This window comes from Rhinichthys klamathensis, unplaced genomic scaffold (assembly GCF_029890125.1).
Source record: "Rhinichthys klamathensis goyatoka isolate OS25496 unplaced genomic scaffold, OSU_Roscu_1.1 h1tg000305l_1, whole genome shotgun sequence".
Taxonomy (NCBI): Eukaryota; Metazoa; Chordata; class Actinopteri; order Cypriniformes; family Leuciscidae; genus Rhinichthys; species Rhinichthys klamathensis.
In genome coordinates, this window is record NW_026606824.1 from 408647 (window position 1) to 424520 (window position 15874).

General features: G+C 41.5%; 1 protein-coding gene across 1 annotated transcript in view; it reads right to left on the reverse strand.

The window, feature by feature from the left end:
* The window catches only part of LOC130104203 (serine-rich adhesin for platelets), a 57615-nt gene extending 42365 nt beyond the window's left edge, over positions 1-15250 (reverse strand). Inside the window, exons 1-15 of the mRNA XM_056270673.1 lie at positions 15171-15250; positions 15037-15058; positions 14164-14424; positions 13668-13928; positions 13272-13541; positions 12021-12281; positions 8805-9077; positions 8404-8670; positions 7649-7909; positions 7308-7568; positions 6339-6602; positions 5975-6235; positions 4985-5245; positions 988-1248; positions 612-872 (exon numbers count right to left, since the gene is read on the reverse strand). Coding sequence (XP_056126648.1) covers positions 612-872; positions 988-1248; positions 4985-5245; positions 5975-6235; positions 6339-6602; positions 7308-7568; positions 7649-7909; positions 8404-8670; positions 8805-9077; positions 12021-12281; positions 13272-13541; positions 13668-13928; positions 14164-14424; positions 15037-15058; positions 15171-15221 — 3496 coding nt within the window. The 5' untranslated portion in view covers positions 15222-15250. The remainder of the gene's footprint in view (positions 1-611; positions 873-987; positions 1249-4984; positions 5246-5974; positions 6236-6338; positions 6603-7307; positions 7569-7648; positions 7910-8403; positions 8671-8804; positions 9078-12020; positions 12282-13271; positions 13542-13667; positions 13929-14163; positions 14425-15036; positions 15059-15170) is intronic.
* Positions 15251-15874: the final 624 nt, after the last annotated feature.

Sequence of the window (15874 nt, forward strand, 5' to 3'; positions counted from 1 at the left end):
ATTTTGTTAAGCAACAGTAAATAACAGAGGATGAATCCTGAAGGCGCTCTCTTGTCTCTGGTGTTTGACAAAAACCATAACGAATACAGAAGACATGTAAATAATGTAGGGCTGTCACTAATGATTATTTTGGTAATCGAGTAATCGGTCGATTATTTTGAAGATTAATCGAGTAATCTGATATTTAATAGACAGAGAGTGGTTGTAGGATCATTGAGCCCATCTGCCATTTTTTTTTACTGAATAGACAAATCAAATACAAAAATCTGATTGAATTTCAGACAGAATTTGTATTCGTGTGAACAGGCCTTGAGGCTGTATGCTTCATTTTCCACACTCCGCTCTGTCTAAATCACAGTTGAATGTGCAAGACGTTCTTATTGACCTTGAGCACAGATAGACTCTTTTAGCACAGTCGAAGTTTACTTTTGGCTTTTAGACTGTTGGAGCATTAGCTTAGCATTGAATGTACTAATGGCAAACTATACCAGAATCAACTGTGAGCATCAAATCTCTTACTTTTGAGTTTAACTACTTAGAAGGCAGCTACCTATGTAGGCAGTAGAGAGTAAGGCAGTTCATGTCAAAGTCAAACGGATTGTAATTCCTACCTGTTGTCACAGAGACGTTGGGACTGACTGAGCTGTTGCATTGGCTGTCTTGAGAGATGACATTTAGGGTGTAAGTCTGGGCACAGGTCAGGCTCCTGAAGGAGCAGGAGAGGTCAGAGGTCATGCAGGATTCTCTGTAATTGCCTGGGCCGGTCAGAACACTGATGTAGGTTAAAGCTCCCGCTGCTGGACCCCATGATGCCTTCACCGTGTTACTTCCACACTCCACGTCGGCGCGGACCGATGTGGGAATGCACGGCACTGCCAGAAGAGAGACAGGGAGGATTTCTTATATGTAATTTTTTTCTTATTTTTTGAGGGGTGAAAGATGACTTGGAAGGTTCTGCTCTTCTGTCATGTTGTGATCTGATCTCACCTGTTTGGACGGGACGGGTTACACTCTCTGGCCCTTGACACTCTCCATTGGTTGCTGTGATGACCACGGTGTAGTTCTGACCGCACTGCAGGCCAGTGACGATACAACTGGAGGTCGTTGTGGTACAGCTGAGCACAGCGCCACCTGTAGTCCTGGCGAGGACGGTGTAGTTTAGAGCCCGGAGACCAAGATCCCAGCTTACGTTCAGGCTGTTGGAGGCGCAGTCCAGGAATCTGTACACATTCTGAGGGGCACACGGTGCTGGAAAACAACGCATGAGAAGAGAGAGAGAGAGAGAGAGAGAGAGAGAGAGAGAGAGAGAGAGAGAGAGAGAGAGAGAGAGAGAGAGAGAGAGAGAGAGAGACACTTAACATAATGTTCCAGTTTCAAAACAATGCTGGTGATTGCCACAGAAAATGTTAAGTACTTACAGTACAAAGGAAATCTGTGAGACAACTCAATTAACTTTTATTTAACCGTAACTCAGATTATTTTGTTTTAGCTCATCAAGGTACTAGTTTTCAACTTCTTACAATTTTCCCTTGTGAAAAAGAAGTACACTTTGGCATTAAAAAGCGTATTTATTGCACAAATACTACACTTTAAAAGAATATACTGAACGTAATTGTCACCCATGTGTTCATGGACTTTTCAGTCAGTTGTCATTTGTCACATGTTCCTTTGTTCAGTTTCCCGCCACTAGTCTGTCTCCCTTGTTACCATCGTACGTTCATCTGTACTGTGTCCTATTAATTACCATCATCTGTGTTTGCTATTTAGTTCCTCCTGTTCATTCTGTCTTTGTCCGATCTCCGTTAGGTATGGTTGTGTTTATCCTGCCTGCTTGGAGAACTTTCATTAAACTAGATGTATATAGATCTTGATCTGTTCGTCTTCCTATCTAAGCCAATTGTGACAGACGATTGGACCGCCCATTATAGACGATAGGGCAAGAATAATCGTCCTGGCTCAGGAGAGCCCTAACCTTTTTTCTTTTGTGAAAGACTTTATGTGTCTTGCCGCCACCCTAAGACGCTAAGAATCCTGTTCTGGATCGGGGCAACGTTCCACAATCATATATATCGACCTCCCAGACACCACTGGATTGGACTGGAAAGAGACCGTCGCGCCCCGATTCAGAACACAGCCAGACCCAAAGACTGTTTCAGCCTCGACTGCGGAGTACTCGTGTGTGCCCCCTGCAGATGGAGAGCTACCAACCGCCGCGACACATCAGCCAGAGCCCGAGGAGAAGAGGACAGAGCTGATCCTCGCCCCGGAAGTGGAGCCTCATTGCAAGTCTGACCAGAGGTGTGAGCCAACGACATCAGCGGACGAGGGAGTCATGAATACGCAGAATGAGGACTGGCTGATCAACTTCAGTGAGGAATTAACTACTCCCGCCCTATCCCACCCGGTTTCTTCATCATCATCACTGTTCCTGAACAGTACAAATGACTGTATAGACTGTATCTTACTCACCGTCATTCCGTCAAGATCCTCACCACCTCCATCACCCCAGAACTCAGTCAGTCCTCCAGCCCAGCCGCTGCCGGATGTCAACAGCCCTGCATCGTCTATGCGGAAGCTCTGCTATGACGTCGAGCCACAGGTCCTGTTACCACCAGCAACATCAGTGTGAGAGGATCCTACGACTCCGCCTCCCATCTTCGACCTCTTCGCTCCATCTCGGCCTGTCTACCTGTTGGCTTCGTCTTGGCTCCTCCCACCCTCAGCTCCACTGGAGACCCTCGGACTTGCGGTTCCATCGGGCTCCCTCGTCCTGCCAGCCCCCCCTTGGTCAGTCGTCACACCACTTCCATCACGGACTTGCAGTCCATCCGCTGCACTTCGTCCCTCCACTCCTACAACTGCAGTGGGTTCCTCCTTCCCCTCGGCATCACCTCTGTCCTCCATCACATCGCCTCCACCTCAGGTACTCTGGCTCCGTCTTCGACGGTCATCGCCGAGATCTCCAGATCTCTCCGTCTGCGCCTGCGGATCCATCGACCATGCCTCCGTCGGTCGTCCCCCAGCTGTCTCCAGCCTCGTCACCACCTGGACTGCTCCCTCCCTCCCTCCCTCATGTCCGCCATGGGCGCCATCATCACCATCCCTGTGTTTTACCATCCGGTCTTCACCACACCTGTATCCAGTCGTCCTGCCATCACCATCCCTTCGCCTCAGCCTGCCACCATCCCTCCTCCTCTGCCTCCCCGCATCGTTTCGCCATCTCCTCGTTCCCCTCCAGATCCCCCCCCCCCACCCAGGCCTTCCATTGTGTGTCTCTATTACGGCACGAGGCCGGGCTTTTGTGGGGGGGTCTGTCACCACTGTGTTCATGGACTTTTCAGTTAGTTGTCATTTGTCACATTGTCCTTTGTTCAGTTTACCGCCACTAGTCTGTCTCCCTGGTTACCATCATTAGTTCATCTGTATCACCTGTGTCCTATTAATTACCATCATCTGTGTTTGCTACAGTATATAGTTCCTCCCGTTCACTCTGTCTTTGTCCAATCTCCGTTAGGTATGGTTGTGTTTATCCTGCCTGCTCCTACCTGGAGAACTGCTTCCTCCTACCTGGAGAACTTTCATTAAACTAGATGTATATTTATCTTGATCTGTTCGTCTTTCGTCTTCCTATCTAAGCCAACCGTGGCAGTAATGTATTTGGATACTAAATGTACATTGTATGTAATTTAATGTACAATTAAATTAGATGTATTAATGTTTACATTTATATTAAATGCAATTAGTTGAACTGAAGAGTGGTTTTGACCATATTAATTACATCTTTATGTGTAATATAATGGCTTTGAAATATGGGTACTGTTGCATGTACTGACAAGAATTAATGGCAAACTGAAATGTACTAAAAAAACTTTTTAAAAAACTGAAATGTACTTTAATGTAATTTCTATTGAAACTTGTATGTCATGTATTTAAATGTATTTTTGCAATTACACATTTGTAATGATGTTGCAATTTAGTACATTTTCAGTTTAAATGTAATGTTGAATAACACACTACAGTTCAAATTAATATGCTTTGTACATATGCTTTATAGCATGCTAGTAAACAAATCAAAATAATTGTACTCCTTTAAAGCATGACACAAGATTATTAAAACACAACGATTTAAAATGTACAATTAAGTAGACCTTTTCATTTTTCATTATGACAAGCTTTAAAAGTGCACTTATGTGTTATGAAACTGTCATGAAAGTATGCTCTCTTTGAGTATATTTAAAGGTACACTATGTACCTTTTGGCACTCAAGCGGTTTTAAACAAAACTGCACACATTTGCGGAAGAACATAGTTTTGATTGTGCTTCAGCTCTGCGTGACTGTGCAGATTAATATGGTTATTCTGCTGCTAATAAAACATTCACTACTCGACTTAAGAGATAAAACCAGTTTAGATGGAAAGGATCTCAATCTGACTAGATGAAGACATTACTGTAGCTTTAACCATTAATACTTCCTTACTTCCTTACGGTACTTCCTTGAAAATAAATTCCAGCACAGCGCTTCAACAACCATGATGAAATGAGTCTTCACAATAGATAATGCTTTACAGTGAACTCATATGGCTCATATATGGCAATTTACCTGTTCAATAAAATACCTTTCCCACCTGTTGAGTAATAAAAACGGCATCATCTAATGTCACTTTTACAATTTTTAAAATCCCTCACTTCTCGCCATTTCTGAAAAGCCAAGCCAATGTTGATTCTGGTTTTATTACGCGCGGATTCCCCGGAGGTTTGAGATTTAGCTGCTTCATGTCAACCTTTCTCGCTCTTTGTGACAACTAACCTCTGCCGCTCCCACACCAGACACGCGTCAAAGTAGCCGGAGTTACTTTTCTCTATTTATAGATATGACGAGACACGCACGTAGGAGGCCACTTCTTCTTCACAAGGGTAACTCAGATAAGAGAAAGAAACAAGTGAAAGATAAAGACAGAGTTGTTTTTTTTTTTAAATGTGATACCTGTCTCATGTCTGTACTCCACGCTGTTTGGACTTTCACATAGACCGTCAGAAGCAGTTACGACAAACACATACTCCTGTCCACAGTGCAGGCCGTTTAACTGGCATCCTGGAGTTCTGCCATCACACGTCACATTGTGGCCATCTCTGCCTAATGCCCTCCCTCTGTAGGACACAGCGTTAAGACTGGCGGTCCAGGACAGAGTGGCGGAGTTGGTGCTACAATTTACAGTACTCTGGACGTCAGTTGGTGGGCAGGGAACTATTAAACAGGAGAAAGAGAGGAAAGAGAAAATGGATACATTTGAGTGAGTCAGTGTCAGTTTTTTAAATGCCGTTTACATCAAGATATATATATATATATAATATTGTGTATTTAAAGGTAGGGTATGGGATTTGCAAAACGGCCGGCAGATTTTGAAAATACACAACTCAAAAGGTCCTACCTTCTTTCCTCCAACGCAGGCCCTGACTCCACCCATTCGAAGAACATGGACGCGCAATCATACATCTGCAAAACTCAGATGCGCGAGATTGCACTTACTCTCTCTCTCTCTCTGTACCGGGGCGACTTCCACTTACTGTGACTGGGTCACAAGTTTTGAGTATGCGCAAGAAGGGGACACGCGCGCGAGGGGGAGGGGGGTATGGTACGACCGTTTGATTGACGCACTTACAGTCCAATGATTCTAGGTGGTCTTGGAAATGATTGGCTGGAGTTTTTCGAGTCCTGCCCGTTCCATAGATGATTAAATTGCTTAATTTTCATTTCAGTGCTTCTAACTCAGTGGCTGTAAGTGGGTTAGGAATAGGATTTCAAGTGATTTTGAAAAAATGGTCAAAAAAGAAAATCACATACCCCACCTTTAAATTAACAAGATACTTTTAAAATAGTTTTAGTTTCAATTTACAATTACAACACTGGTTCATAAGAATCATTCAAAAGATAGATTTGTTAGTACATCCGACACCACCACGCAGACAGCCTCACCTGTGCGGAGGGTCACGCTCTGACTCTCCGGACTGGAGCAGTTGCCGTCTACAGCCGTCAAGCTGATGGAGTACACACTGCTACAGTGCAGGTCAAGGATGCTGCATGTCGTAGTGTTGGAGAAACAACTTGTATGGTGCCCACTTTCACCCACAGCCACAGCAACATAGGACTGAGCACCACGGCTTGCAAGCCATGAAACCTCCACTGAGCTTTTGCCACAGGTCCGTTGAGCTGTCACATTAGTAGGCGCACATGGCACTAGAGGGGCAGGGTAGAAAGCATTAGACTAAGACTCAAACAGCAGTACTGAAGTCAAATGATGATATGAAACTAATGTTTTGAGAGTGAATCAGTGCCTCACCTTGTCTAATCACTAAAGGTTCACTCAGCATGCTCAGACAGGAGCCGTTGTACGATCTGACCTGCACAGAGTACGCATCACCGCACTGAAGATTGCTCACGTTACAGGCAGGCAAGGTAGAGTTGCAGTAAACCAGCCCTCCAGTGCTCGTGGAGACCACAGAGGCGATATAACCTTTAGCATCTTCTGTCCTGTCCCAGCGCATTGAGAGAACACCTGAGAGGCACTGTACCTCACCCCGAACACGTGTTGGACCACACGGCACTGTGGAGAGATCATTTTATCTAGTTTATCATCTGGTATAGAAGGAGTTTGAAAGTTCTTCAGATATCGGGCCAGATAAGGTATTTGGTTAAGAAAAGTGTATTATAGCAAGAGAAAATACATGATTTTGAGGGTGCTTGTCCATGCAAAGCTTCCAACCACAATGCTGGGGTCAAACTTGTCTGCCTTTATCTTTCTAGATATTCTGAAGACTTTGATTAGTTGGTTCCAGTATGTTTGATTAGGGTTTCTGATTGTTATTAATGTTGAAAAGAGTTGTGCTTCTTTATATGTTTGGGAAATAATATTTTTTCAAGATTCTTTGATGAATAGACAGTTCAACAGAACAGCATTGGAATTACTTCTGATTGTACAACCTTATGTGCAATATCTATTCTATGCTGCCATCATGCAGTGTAATATACTTTTTTTTTTACAGTTATGTAAAGCCCATTCACGTCAAAAACAATATGAATTAAAAAATAATTAATTAAGTTAAAAATACTGATGGCCACGGATAAATCATTAATAATAAACGCAGCAGCATTCTGCAAAATGTTTTAAATTTTTAACTAGTTGAGTAAGAACACCTACTAGAAACCAACAGCTCAGAGACTGGTGACCTACAGTGGTTTTATTTGGTATTAGTGTGAACGCACCTTCAAAGATCTATAACAGAAGTGAAGAGGACTAAACCTCCCTTACCAGACTTCATTTGTATGGCTTGGGAAGGCATACTGGGACAGATTCCATCATGGTGAATGACACTAATGGCGTAAACTTGGCCGCACTTCAGGTTGGGGATCCGGCAGCTACTGGCAGTGGTACTGCAGCTGAGAAGACCACCGACTGGGTCCTCCATGGTGGCAGTGAAGGATATCATACCCCGAGATCCGAGCCAACTCACCAACACCTGGTTCTCTTGACAGTCCAGCAGAGCTTGTATATCCCCAGGGGGACAGGGAGCTGAAAGAGGAGGCAGGAAGTTGGTTATGAGATGTCAGATGTCAAGATAATTACACTCTTGTATATCTGCATGTGTGCACCTGTTTCTACACTGATGGTTTGGCTGAAGGAGCTGTTGCATATGAAGTTGGATGCGATCACAAAGGCGCTGTACATGGTTCCACAGCTAAGCCCAGTTATCTGGCAATTTGGATCCATTGATTTACAAGTGTGAACAGTCCTGAACTGATCCACCACCGTGGCAATGTATGATAAAGCACCTAATGAGGCCTCCCATCTCAAACTGATGGAATTTGCGCTGCAGTCCATCACTGCGGTCACTTTTTGAGGTACGCAGGGGGCTAGATAAAAAACAAACAAAAAACATAAACAGCAGCATAAGAGTATTTAAAGCATGTGGAAATAGTCACATAAACTGTAAACAGCAAAATATGAACCTGAGAGCTGCCTGCACATGTTTAGCCAATCAGAACACTCAGCCAATTAGAAAAGTTCTCTGCATAGCAATCATTTCGCACATTCTGGTTTGCTTGCATTTCTTTGGAGGACAGGTTTGTGGGAGAAGGTATGTGGTTGAAATTATGGAGAGCAGTCTAATTCAGTGGCTAAGTTTGGTGCAAGTAAGTAAAATATAATTTATAGCATCCAAGAACTACTGGTCATATTGATTCTACAATTTAAAACCAGGGACCTTCTTGTTGTGAGGCCACCGTGATATCCACTGAGCCACTGTAACACCCAATTCACCAATTAAATATTTTTTTATTTTGCTCTGATAGACTAATTGTGTGCACGCGCTCATATTGTTTGTCCACCAGGGGGCGTTGTCACTTACGTGTATAGCCTACTTCTCCCAGAGACAGAACACTGGAGCACTCATCGTCAGCAGTGGTGATTATCATGGTGAGACTCTCACCACAGTGAATGCCAGGAATTGTGCAGCTGTGTGTCACTGAGCTACACATATAGTGGCTCTGATTATCATTGTTACCAAAAGCCTCCACGGTGTAACTCAATGCTCCTTCTGCACCTTCCCAGCTGCTGGTCAGAAGACCTGTCTGACAGTTAGTTGATGACTGCATGTTCCTTGCTGGGCAGGGTGCTGAGGAGTGAGATTAAAGTAAAATAAGTGTTATAATGTGAGTTTAGTCAAGCCTAAAGTCAAGATTCAGACTTACTCAAGCCTACAGGCAAGATAAACATATCTACACTTTAACAGCAAATATTTATTGTTACCGGTTCGTATTTGTTTGGATGAACTGGTTGCAGTGGTACACTGCTCTCCAACCAACGATGATAAACCAGAGACCGTGAAGGTGTAAAGAAGTCCACATTTGGTGTCGGTAAAGAAGCAGGATGTGTCTTTGGTCATACATTCCATTATATTGTTGTTGGAGTCAACGGCCCTCGCAAGGTAGTAAGCTGAGTAATTATTTCGAGCCCAGGAAAAGATAATGACATTGCTGCTGCACTCCCGGTACAGCATCAGTTTGGATGGGGAGCAGGGAACTGTAAGTGTGCATGGAAAGAGAAGGATTAAAGTTTAGTTAGATAAGCATGAAAGAAAGAACAAGGAAAATTGGTAGCCTAATACAAAGCAAATATTAGTTCCTGGCGTCTTCAATCTTTTAATCTTGTTATTTGAATTTGTATAATGGGTTTCAGCTGTATTGTTACTCTAATTCTTGCTGCTCTGAAAAGTGTGATGCATGTAACGTAGACCACAAGACTCAAAAAAGAAGATGTTCTCTAGGGACTACATTTTCCCTGGCAGAGAAAAGGCTGTGTACCAGCTCCCCGTTCTGAGATCACACAACACCTGGGATAGCTCTTGTCTGATTTTGAAAAGAAGAATCTTTGATTTTGAGAGTTAAATGAAAGTCTACTTATACTGCATTTCCTCAAGTTTCAAAAGCGGGGAACAATGCACAGGCCCAGTGGAATTTTGTCACGTTGAAGGTCAGTTTCTCAGATGTAGAGATTGAAACTGCACTGAAACCATAGCCCAGGTATAGGTCCTGGCCCGAAACATACTTTTTTACATGCAAATTTAGAAAGATTTCAGTTTGTTACAATTAACTGTTAATGCACTTTGCAGAGTACAATTTAGAAGTATTCATTGTATTCTCAGCATTGCCACCAGTGGCACTATAACATTTTCCCCATAATAATGACACAGCAACAGTTTGATGAAAATTTCTTGGAACTTAACTCAAAAAGCGGTTTAGTCCAAAATTTCTGAACAGACGTGATCGCTTTATATAACGAACAGATTTAATTTAGGCTTTTATTCAATTCATTCAATTTATTAAATTATTACATTTTTTTCATTTAGATTCTACAAGAACCAATGAGGTTCATTCTAATGTTACGCAGCACGTTTGAGCTTCAGTAAGAACCAATGAGGTTCATTCTAATGTTACGCAGCACGTTTGAGCTTCAGTAAGAACCAATGAGGTTCATTCTTGTGTTACGCAGCACGTTTGAGCTTCTGTAAGAACCAATGAGGTTCATTCTTGTGTTACGCAGCACGTTTGAGCTTCTGCAAGAACCAATGAGGTTCATTCTCGTGTTACGCAGCACGTTTGAGCTTCAGTAAGAACCAATGAGGTTCATTCTCGTGTTACGCAGCACGTTTGAGCTTCAGTAAGAACCAATGAGGTTCATTCTCGTGTTACGCAGCACGTTTGAGCTTCAGTAAGAACCAATGAGGTTCATTCTCATGTTACGCAGCACGTTTGAGCTTCTGTAAGAACCAATGAGGTTCATTCTCGTGTTACGCAGCACGTTTGAGCTTCTGTAAGAACCAATGAGGTTCATTCTCGTGTTACGCAGCACGTTTGATCTTTAGCAAGAACCAATGATGTTCATTCTCGTGTTACGCAGCACGTTTGATCTTTAGCAAGAACCAATGCCGTTCATTCTCGTGTTACGCAGCACGTTTGAGCTTCATCAAGAACCAATGAGGTTCATTCTCGTGTTACGCAGCACGTTTGAGCTTCTGTAAGAACCAATGAGGTTCATTCTTGTGTTACGCAGCACGTTTGAGCTTCTGTAAGAACCAATGAGGTTCATTCTTGTGTTACGCAGCACGTTTGAGCTTCTGCAAGAACCAATGAGGTTCATTCTCATGTTACGCAGCACGTTTGAGCTTCAGTAAGAACCAATGAGGTTCATTCTCGTGTTACGCAGCACGTTTGAGCTTCAGTAAGAACCAATGAGGTTCATTCTCGTGTTACGCAGCACGTTTGAGCTTCAGTAAGAACCAATGAGGTTCATTCTCATGTTACGCAGCACGTTTGAGCTTCAGTAAGAACCAATGAGGTTCATTCTCATGTTACGCAGCACGTTTGAGCTTCTGTAAGAACCAATGAGGTTCATTCTCGTGTTACGCAGCACGTTTGAGCTTCTGCAAGAACCAATGAGGTTCATTCTCATGTTACGCAGCACGTTTGAGCTTCAGTAAGAACCAATGAGGTTCATTCTCGTGTTACGCAGCACGTTTGAGCTTCAGTAAGAACCAATGAGGTTCATTCTCGTGTTACGCAGCACGTTTGAGCTTCAGCAAGAACCAATGAGGTTCATTCTCGTGTTACGCAGCACGTTTGAGCTTCAATAAGAGTTGTGTTCTTGAGCTTCAAGCAGGTTGAGCTTTTGCTCATGTGTAATGATCAATGTTTAATTGTGAATAAAAGCCTAAATTAAATATTTTCATCAAATAAAAGTGAAAGTCTTTTCAGACAATTTGGACTAATCTTCTCAATTCATATGGATTAGTTTTACGATCTCTTTATGAACTTTTTGAAGCTTCAAAATGGTAGTTGCGTAGCTGTCAGTGGAGGGACAGAAAGCTCTCAGATTTCATCACAAATATCTTCATTTGTGTTCCGAAGATAAACGAAAGTCTTACGGGTTTTGACAAAATGTTCATATTTGGGTGAACTATCCCTTTAAAGTGGATTATCACCACACTATCAACACCTTCTCAGATGATGTGCCACATTCACGACTTCACAATCAAGATAAATGCCAATAAGCATCATATCTTTCATGTAACAAATACAGCTCTATTGAATGAAGAGCAATTTCTCGCATCCCACCCAAACTGTGACCCGGCTCTTTGTCTAACAACACAAATCTATCTGAAATGGGTCAGCATAACAGAAAAGAACACTTGTTGTTATGAGACTATTCAAAAGCAATGCAACAGAGACAATGCTACCTCCAGGGAAAGCGTGACTTCTCTATATTGGATCGGGTGTCTTTAAACATCAAGGATGAATAGAGGGCATTGACAATCAGAAGTGCAGTATAGATATCCAGGATGCACACCACAATGCTGGCAAAATGCTGATTCTTGTTCAGATTAGTTTCCCTGAATGCCACCAGTAAGGTTATGAAAGATGAATGAGAGGAAAAGAGGTTGGAGATTGTTTTGTTCCAACATCTCACCTGTTTGGAAGTAAGTGGTGGCATTGCCGGTGCTCTCACAGTTATTTGACAGGGCTGTGGCATGTACCCTATAGCTCTCCCCACATGTTAGATTTCTGAGTTGGCACTTTGTGCTGTTTGAGGTGCAGGACAGAATTGCACCACTCTGGCTTATGGCAGTGGCACGGTAGGCAGTGGCTCCAAACACAGCTGTCCAGGAGATCACAGCAGATTGACTAGCACAGCTGTAGTCCACCGAGACGGATGTCACTGGTCCCAAAGCTGGTAGAGAGAGAGAGAGACGTGTGGGAGAGGTTCTGCATATTAATATATAACAATTTAACAATTATATAATTAACAGGCTTTATTTATTCAAAGCAAAGTATTCTGACAGTTCCCCACAATGGTTTTATCTTATCACACTACCATTTAAAGCTTAACTTGATTTACCCAAGTATAGGGCAAGTTTGTGGATCGACATCTTTGTTAGTCCTGGAACAACATCGCTATCAAATGATGACTTAAACATAATGGTTATGTTTAGGGCTGGGGTTGGAGCTTGAACAGCATTCCTTATCAACCAACCAGGTTGTAGGGTTTTGGTTAGGTTAGGTTAGGTGAAGGCAAGGATTTCAATGTTAATCCAAAGGAAACGTGATAAACTCAATAAGTAATTCTAAATAAAATGTAACTATCTCTCTGCTTTTCTGTATTTCTGGAGAGTCATTCTACCGCCGTAATAGACGTGATTTTCTTGTTCTTTATGCCACTGTGGACTAATTTCCACAGTCCCTCAGCTGTGTTCAATCTCTTGGTTAGTGACCTACCCAGAATCTTCTAGAACTTAAAATCAGGTATAATCATTATATGGTACTGTATGCTATTGTCCAAAGCTAGAATCCAAAATTAGAGCTAAAAATTTAATTTAAAATCAGGGTAAGTTTGTTAGTTTCAAGGCCAAAAGAAGGAAGACACAACCAAATTAAAACCAGGATTTGACTGAAGAACTAAGCCTTAATACCAGGTGTAAACAGGGTTATGGTTCTTGTTATCCTATCATCTCCTTCTGATACAGGGGTAGGTTAGGATTATAATTTTGGTAGGAATATTGTCCCTGGACCAAGAAAAGGATGCCCTATTTGGCAAATCACCATTACCATTACACAATTTCCATTATCAAGTGCATCTAGAGTACCATCAGATCTGAAAATGTAACAACAATAAATGTCCGTTATAAATCATAATAATACAAACGAAAAATGCTTTGCTTACTGTTTGTTGTATAGTTGACCTGCTTGGGTTCTCCAGCTTCCAAGAAAGCATTAAGTGAAGACACTGAGATTTGGTATGAAGAACAGGGTAAAATATTCTCCACATCCAATTTGATGCCGAACACATTGTTTGAGTATATTGTAGTGTTTTGTGAATTCCAATTTTTGATCGTAACTTGGTAGACCAGAACCTTTTCTACAGGTTGCCAACTGATGCGGGCAGACAGCGTCCCCATCTGTTGGACTGTGATCACTGCTGGAGGCTGTATCACTGGGAGTCAAGACATTGATCAGTGGGGTTAACATTTATCTGAGTAGTGAGGTAATGATACCGTAGCGTTTGATTAGATTTTTTCACAGACTTTCAAAGTGAAGAAGTGGGGAAAGGTTCACTTACATGTAGTGACAGTCCGTACATTGCTTCTTGCTCCTAGACCTCCAGGATTGGATGTGACCATAAAACAGTCATATGTAGTTGCCGGTCGAAGATTTCTAACCACTGCACTATTGTTTGTAAAAGAAAAGTTGTACTGTTCCCCGGTCAATGTTGAATTTATCAGCAAAAAGTACTGTTGTGCTGTTTGCACCGAATCCCATTCTAGCCCGATGGCTGTACTTGATATTGCCTTTGAATAAGTTATCTGAGATGTACCCGGTGCTACAGCAGGCACAAAAGGAGAAGAGTGTTGTTATCATATCATCTGCACACAATTTATTGCTGTGTTGTAAAGAAGGCTGAAGAAAGCCATATCAAATTATATCTTATTATTGTTAACAATCTTTGTCTATTCATTGCGTCGATATTATTTTTCCTGTAAATGATGAATTGTGATTGTTGGCTCACATACATTTATACAATGAAAATAAAAAAAAGAAAATTAACAGCAAATTACCTGTCCTTGCTAATTTTGTATCGACACACACAGCAGTATAAAGCTGAAACCCTTTAATTGTGACAGTGTACAATGTCCCCGTCTTCAAACCAAAGACCTCTTTCTTCGACACACTCCCAGCGACCGACGTTACAACTGGACTGGTGCTTGTGTCGTTCACAACCCGAAGGTCCAAAAAATAATTCGATACTCCCTGGATTCTGTTCCATTGAACCAACAGTGATGATGCCGTAGGAGAAGTTATTGAAATGATTGTGCAATCTATGGGGAAAAAAAGGATTACTCATAAAAGCCATGTTCAAGTACAAAATCATTACTGTGATCACTAACAATACTGTGACTAATCACTAAAAATATTTTTGAGACATTGATCATATTAACTGATTTGAAAAGATCAGATGTTCTTTGGAAAACAATGCTAAAGAACATGATCTTCAGGTTTAGTAAAAATGTATATATGATGAAGAGTTGATCTCGAAAATATTTTGCACTTTGCACTTATAGCACCTTTTTGCACGTCTATTTGTGGCCTCTGTTTAAGTGTAATAAATAAACAGTTGGAGACTATTTCTTTCATCTTTGTGATACATATGAAATATATCGAAAATTTCAAATTGTCGTGATGATAGGCAAAATAGAAGTGTTTTATATTTTTTAATACTCTTATACATCTACATATTTATATTTTTACAATGATAAACCCATCCCACAATCCCTTAGATTTAGTTAACTAGCTCCATTAGAGCAACAATATATTTTTAGACTACTTCATACAATCATAAATTTAGACCTCATAAAGATCTGAAATATGAGAGGACCCCTGAATGACTTGTCCTGTAATGAAACAAATCTGTTCTAGAAGAGTGAACTTACCTTGTGCCTGAGTGCTCCATATCTGTGCCAAAATAGAAGAACAATTAAAAACAACAAATTGGTAAAATCATTTAAAGACCTGTAATCCATTTAGTAAAAAGCATTAATATACATGTACAGAATCATAAATCTACCTGAGTTAGAGTCACCAAAACTACAACACCTAGTATCTCCAGCCCTCTCATCTTTGACAATACCTGAACTATTTCAAATAAGTGCTTTACATAGTCAGACACAAAAGGTGTTTTGGATTTTTTTGAGCTATAGAGCAGGAACACCTGTGGCCAAAGAGCCAATCAGTAGAGCCCGCGGGGGCCCATCCTCTCCAACTTAATTCCCTGAGGAACAGCGAGATTACAGAGAAAAGAAGAGAGGGGGGGACTGATGGGAAGAACATACAGAGAGATTGGAAGGGAGATAAAAAATGTCATCGTCATCGTTAGTCAGTCAGCTTTGGTAAATTGGCACGTCTTTTAAAAAACTTTTGTGTGAAATACAACACAAACACAAATAGTATAAAATTGATTTTACTTAAAACTGTTCTGGGATTCAGAACTTCTACAAAAGGTACATAAGACCATCTAACATTAATTTCGTTACACTTTACTAACTATAAGTAAACTCCATGTTAACTATCAGTCATTAGAGTATTAGTAGACTGTCTGCTTAATATCTGCTAATACTTTATTTTAATGCTCCTCAACAGACATTCTACTGACTATAGGTAACTTTACAACTACAGCAAAGATTTCTGGAAAGTTCGCTTTGGCAAGCTGTTTTAATGACATTCACACCCTTTCAGTATTTATTGGGCCTTAAAAACTTAGATTCTGGTCTG